The sequence below is a fragment of the Aplysia californica genome, unplaced genomic scaffold (assembly GCF_000002075.1).
Source record: "Aplysia californica isolate F4 #8 unplaced genomic scaffold, AplCal3.0 scaffold00240, whole genome shotgun sequence".
NCBI lineage: Eukaryota > Metazoa > Mollusca > Gastropoda > Aplysiida > Aplysiidae > Aplysia > Aplysia californica.
The window spans coordinates 964669-971487 of NW_004797510.1; the positions used below are offsets into that span (position 1 = coordinate 964669).

The window sequence follows — 6819 nt, forward strand, 5'->3', positions numbered from 1 at the left end:
CCCCCCCTCTCTCTCCTCCAACTTCTCATACTTCGCCTTGATGCAGCCATCAGTACGGCACATAACAACCTCGGCTGCGCCTTCTTCAACTCCCCACTTCTTCACCCCTCTCGCTCCTCCTTTCTTCCACCCTCTTCTCCAGTCTTCATTCCCTCTTTCTTTCACTACCTCTCTCTCTCCCTCCATCTCTCTATCGACCTCTCATCTCCCTCTCCCTTCTCTTCTCTTTCATCCTCTCTCCATCGTTTCTCTTTTTCTCTCCCTCTCTCCCTCTCTCTCTCTCTAACACACACTTTTTCACTCTCTCTTCCCCTCTTTCTCCCGCTATTTTACGACTCTTATCTCCTTCATATCTCCCCCCCTCTCCCATTCTCGTCCCTCCTCACCTTACGTCCCCCCCCTAATGCCATCTCTAACCCCCACCCGCTACTCCCCCGCCCCCCTTCATCATCACTCAGGTGGACACCACGACCTCACAATGGCCGCCCAACAAAGCCTGACCCGCCTTGACGTGGCCCTCAGTATGGGACATTACGACTTCGGCTCGGCTCGCTCTCCAGAGCGCCGGAGCAACAGCATGCCCTTCAGCGCCCTCACCTTTCGGGAGAGCGACCTCTCGCGCATGCGCAGTCGCCTCAGCAGCCACGGAGGCAAGGTGCGCGTGGAGGACCCCATGCATGTGCGGGCGGTGAGCCGCGAGGAGGTGATGCGTCACAACAGACCGGACAGCATGGTCAGCAGTGTCGTCAGTGTTGTCAGCGCGAGTGACCGCTTGCTGTCCGCGCCGACCTCCGAGAGGCCGCGTCTGCTGAGAAGGGAGCAGAACGGACGGTCGTATTACGGCGGCGCGGGGCAGGATGGCTACGCGCAGTACAGCGCCGGTTATAAACATCCGTCTGAGGATTTGACCAACGGCAAGGCTGGTGATGTCGTCATCGTGGGGAAGATCGACTCGAAGGGGAGGAAGTTTGTTTCCGCGGACACCAACGGTAATTTCGATCACACAGCCACCGGGGAGTTTGACAATCAAGGATTTCCCCAGTCCGAGTCCGAGTTACCGCCTCATGACGATGATTATGACGACGAAGGGGAGAAAAACTATTACAGCAACGGAGACGGCGGCGGGGAGGGTCATGTGATCAGTGTTGACCTGCACAGAAAGGACGTTGTGGGTGACAGTCAGACAGACGAGGAGTTTCCGGGCTGCTCCCCGCGACTAGACAGCTACGGCGACGCCGACATCCGGCAGTACATGATGGGCGGGGAGGGCGAGAGGCAGAAGAAGTCAGTGACACTTCGACCGTCCAGCGCGCCGCGGAGAATGTTTCAGCGGTTTGGCGGCGTCACTCCAGACAACACGTCCGTGGCGCTCAGACAAGCTTCTTCCACCTCGTCGTCGGCGCCGGGTCAGCGGAAAGTGGATAGCGCCCACAGCTCAAAGCGGCTGTGGAGCGGCCGGAGCAACGTCACGGCGGCGTCCTCCGTGACCAGCGGTCATCACTCACGCTGTCCGCTTCCCGGGAAACACGACGTCACGCTGAGCAACGCCCGTTCCATAGCGGGTCCGAACAGCTCGCTCTCCAGCCTTCTGGGCGAGCCCACCTGCCCGCGAGCTTCCTCCAACAGAATGCACCACCGCTCAGCGTGGTACCACGTTCCTGGGAGGTATACCACACCAAAAGACAGAGTCCCCAGAAAGCGCATGCAGAAGACGGAGAATGCTAAAGACATCGAAGCTTTCCTCTCGCTCAAATCTCAGTGGGCGCGGAAGAAACACCAGGATCTAATTCAAGACAAGCTGAAGGAGCTCCATCTCCGTGACCCGCACAGCCACCAACCGCCGTCGGGCTCCTCGCTCCGGAAGAAGCAGTCGTCCTTCTCCAGGTCTGAGCAGCACTCGTTCTCCACGAGCGCCGGCTTCGCTCAGGGTGAAGGTCGCGGGGTCAGCAGGTCGCAGCTGCGCAGTGTGAACAAATACAGCGCCACCCCGCGGCTCATGATTAGCGGCCTGGATGTGGTCCCAGAGGCGCGCTACCCTGACAATCTGAGGACCCCGCAACATCAGGTCGTTAAGTTCAAGGAGCCCATCGTAGTGGGCTAAGGAGCTGGCGGGTCAGAGCTTTGGCACAATTAATGATTCTGGGAAAATAGGGATCTTGGAAAATATGATTCTTGGAAAAATGTTAACAGGATAGAACTTAAGCACACATTTGCTCAAATGATTCTTGAAAAATGTTAACGGGACAGAACATAATCTCAAATGTTTCTTGAAAAAAATGTTAACAGGACGAACTGGGGTACAATTAATGATTTGGAAAAGTGTCAACGCAAAAAAAGTTGCATATGCACAAAAGATGATGCTTGAACTCGTAGAAGAGCTTTATAGTGGGCTTGAGAGCAGTACAAAAAGTGATGCGTGAGCTTGAACAGTTGTTTTTACTCTGGGTTACAGACACTTGTAATATAATATATCCAAAATCGTGGGCTCTGACGTAATTCCGGTCGACTACCGAGCGTAGTGTTTGACTCTATTCGGAGCCAAATAAAGGGCTAGGAGGGAAAGACTGTGCACGCGTTCGACTTTAGCCCAATCTGCATGGTGTTTAGTACCATATATATGGCTCTTTTCGTTTATGCAGACGGTCAATTTAGCTTAAGATGGTCTCAAGGTTGTCTTCTTGCAGCTTCTTTCATGGCTAATTCTTCCTATGTTTGAAGCGCAGATTCTGTCGCAGTGCTTGCATGTATGTGTCGTAGATGTAAGCTCTGTATTTCCGCTGTTTTCCTTTCGTCGTTGGCGCTTCTCAGCCTGGTTATTTCCAAGGCTGCTCTCTAGCATTATAGTTCTTTCCTTTATCATTTTCCTCCATGTTTTCCTGTCCTCAGCTATTTCTTCCCAGATGCTAACATCTACTCCAAGCGGAGTAGATAAGCTGTTTTTGCAGGTGTCTTTGTACCTCAATTTTGGTCTTCCTCTTGGTCTCTTTCTCTGGGCAAGTTCTCCATAGAGAAGTTGCTTCGGAATCCGGTTGTCGTCCATTCTCTTGACATGGCCCAGCCAGCTCAATCTTTTTAAACACAGGATAGTTGTCATGCTCTGGAGGTTTGCCCGTGCCAAGACTTCAAAACTTGTAGCCTTGTCGCGCCACGAAATGCCTACGATTTTGCGGCAGCATCTGAGATGGAAAATGTCGAGGCGTTTTTCTTGTCTGCTGTACAAGGTCCATGTTTCAGATCCATAAAGGAGTGTGCTGAGGACACATGCTTCGTAAATCTTGATCTTTGTTTCGTACCAAATCCATGGTAAATTTGACTCTGATAATGAATCTGGGGTCAAATATACATTAAAACCACTCCAACCTGACATCTTGGCCACACATAATGTAGATAAGTTTTTCAAGGGTTTTGTAGGCTCAGACCCAAACTCGGAGCCAGATCCCTGTGTATGTTGGGGGGGTGTATGTGTTTGTATGTGTGTCTATGTGTGTGTGTGTGTGTGTGTGTGTGTGTGTGTGTGTGTGTGGGTGTGTGTGTGTGTGTGTGTGTGTGTGTGTGTGTGTGTGTGTGTGTGTGTGTGTGTGGTTGCCTCAAAGAGAGACAACTCGAGAGTTGTCGTTGTTGTTCTCGGGACAGAACATAGACACGGATGGGTCGGAAAAACAAACAGACCCTGCTATAACTATGCTTCTAGCTTTTGAAGAGTTGGCAGTATGGTCATCCAATACAGTGGGTACTAAGAACAGAGAAATTGTAACATGTCATTCCTCAACTAATAGATCTCTATTCCACTACAAGGCGCGCTCCTCAAGAAATTATCGTAAACTGGGGTGACTTTCAAGTGGCTTCTCAGCACATAATTTTACACATGTAGAATTCTGTGCTTCTCAGTGAACTCTTTTGCAGAGGAGATAGCTTTGGCCAACTTTTGCCCCCAAAGAATGAAAGAATGGCGATAATAACAGCTAGAATGAATCGTGTAAACGATACTGGGTAGCTGTTGTAAGTTTATGTTATGGTGCGTATACGCATATTGCTATTATTATGTTTATGGAATGATCTCTAGGATTATCCTGTTCGTGTGTGGGTCAACGCTTTACAAGAACAGGAATGATTAAAACAATAATACTATTATGTTGCTTGTGATCTGTAATACGGGGTGCCCATTGCGGATGGGATCGGGTCGGGTCGGGTACTGTCGGGTAGAACGAGTTGGGCGCAACCGGCTTGTGCCACGATAGCCGCTTTTCGCCCTCAATCTGGCTAGTGAACTGACCCGACTCGACCCGATCCCCCAATGGGCACCTCGTATACGGCTTTCGTTACATAGATGACTGTGACGTCGTGCATGCAGGTCTTTGCCGGGGAAGGTTTTGTGTATTAAATGTCATGTACACAGTATGCACACTCGCCATAAATATGTTATTGGCCAGATTGGTCTTATCAGATAGGTACTACGTCTATAAATCTGTGATATTTGAAGAGCTGCGATACATTGATTATTGATCTTTACAATCTTAGAGCCATATGATATTGATTTAAATATATTTAGAGTTAATTTTAATTATATTTTCATTATAATCATTATTCACAAAGTATACATCTTACAATAAAGTACCAGTGTACTTTCTTTTTCTTACAATAAGCATAGATGGTGATTTGATTTACTTGCAACCATATTTTGCCTAAGTAGGAAATAAATAATTCTAACTGAAGAGCTGTTGCTTTTTTGTCTTTATTTCATATTTTCATACCGATGTATGTGTGTATGTGTGTGTGTGTGTGTGTGTGTGTGTGTGTGTGTGTGTGTGTGTGTGTGTGTGTGTTTGTGTGTGCGTGTGTGTTTAAAAAAAAATAGAGCTTTGCTTGAATTCTATATCCACGAACATCAATATCTTTGGTCTGTACTTATGATTTGGATACGTGTCTTAGGGCAGGTCGAACGCGTTTACAAAAAAAAGCAACAAAAAAAAAAGGAATTGATTTTTTTTTCTTACACAAAGTAATGCGTGGCCGTTGTTTTGTCAATGTGCTTGTCTTGTCATGTTAAGCCCATCTAAATAACCAGTCTGCGCATTTTATTTTGTTGAGAAAGAACACAACAATGAAATGATGAGGTGCAATCCATGATGTTGCGTTAAGATCTATGATACATGCATGATATCCATAATAATATAATAAAACTAGAACGTTCAACTTTCGTGCAGTGTAGTAATTGTAATCGTAAGTGTTTTACGCCCCATTCGACACAATTCTGTTCATTTAAGGGCGGGATGATTACTATTAATAGACCTTGTCTGTCAGGGTCAGCTCGGGCTGAGTGGGCTACAAATCCCACCCGACAGACTGACATATTCAATTTTTAAAGAAAGAACAACAAAAACAACGACAAAAAATCCCAAACACAGCAAAAGCACACACACACACACACACACACACACACACACACACACACACACACACACACACACACACACACACACAAACAACAACAAAGGGACAAAACCAAAAAAACCCAAACAAACAAATTCCCCACCAGGGAATCGAACTTTGCAACAGCACAGAGCCTAACCGCTACACCAAAGACACAAGTTTTACTGTTCTGAAACAAAAATGTGCAGCCATGACGCTAGACAAGTGGACTTATGCTACCCCCCCCCCCTCAAAAAAATAAAACCCCGAAAAAAAACCCCACACAACAAGAAACAAAAACAAAACAAAAACAAGAAACAAAATAAAACAAAACCAACAAACCAACAAACAAACCAACAAACATGCTTTGCACTTGTTCTTTTCCTGGCACGCTTTGGTGCTCTTCGTTCTTTCTTTCCTGTCATGATGTCAAACATTTATCATCCTTATCTCTCCTCCTTTTCCTTGTATGATACTCTCTAGTAACTCTTCTAATCTGTGCGCAGAAATACCTGATCAAACGAAAATCTTTGCTGGTACCTTTTGGCAGCGTTTTCGGGGACAAGTTGGTTGATTATCGGGTTGTCAACTTGATCTCAAATAAGCCATCGGAGCAGGTTGGAAATCAAACTTAGTATATAATGTATTAACAAAACATAATGATATTTTTATAAACAGAAAAATCATAGTTGAAAACACTATGAGTTCAAACCAGGCGTATTCGTATATATTTCAAATCCTGGAAATCTTTCGTGAATAAAGAACCAACCCTTTTTTAATCTAGAGGTATTTCTACACGAGGTGCCAGACTTCTTTGACGAATTTTTACCTTAGAATTACAAAGTTTTATCGGACATTTTTGGTCGTTTTGAGTAACTAAAACCATGAGGTCAGAAAACAAATGTTCTACCTGCTCTGTAAAAATCGTAAGATTATTTGGAGTAGATCGTTATCAAGATATTCAAAGAACTGCATTCGAAAAAAAAATCTTGACATGTGAAGGTCGATTTTTTTCGTCAAATTTCTCAAAACTAGGTACTGAGAAGATAGAACTTTGTAATTTTAGGGTAGCGAAATGTCGAGAAAAATTTGTTCGCAGAGACGAATAATGAAGAATGGGATTTGAAGACAAAACTGCGTTTTTGAAGATAATGCCGATAATAACAAAGCGGCAGGTTCTCATTATTGAAACCTTCTCAACCGAGAAGGAAAAAAAAGAGGATGAAAGGAAAATGAGAAGACGAGAAGAGTCACAAAAGAAAATTGAAGACCGAAAAAAAATTATGTTATAAAATCTAGTTTTACGTAAATGTCATAGTTTTATGTAAAAAGATGTTCGTTGCCTGTCATGTTAGGATCATCGATTTCACTCTTTCCATCGATGCAGACACACAGCTGTTGCAGAAGCTT

At 45.5% G+C, this 6819-nt stretch overlaps 1 protein-coding gene across 1 annotated transcript in view; it reads left to right on the forward strand.

Annotated features, from left to right (window-relative positions):
* The window catches only part of LOC101859488, a gene marked incomplete in the record, with an annotated part of 48761 nt that extends 46078 nt beyond the window's left edge, over nucleotides 1-2683 (forward strand). Inside the window, 1 exon segment of the mRNA XM_035970239.1 lies at nucleotides 459-2683. Within this exon segment, the coding sequence (XP_035826132.1) occupies nucleotides 459-2101 (1643 nt within the window).
* Between the last annotated feature and the right edge of the window lie 4136 nt (nucleotides 2684-6819).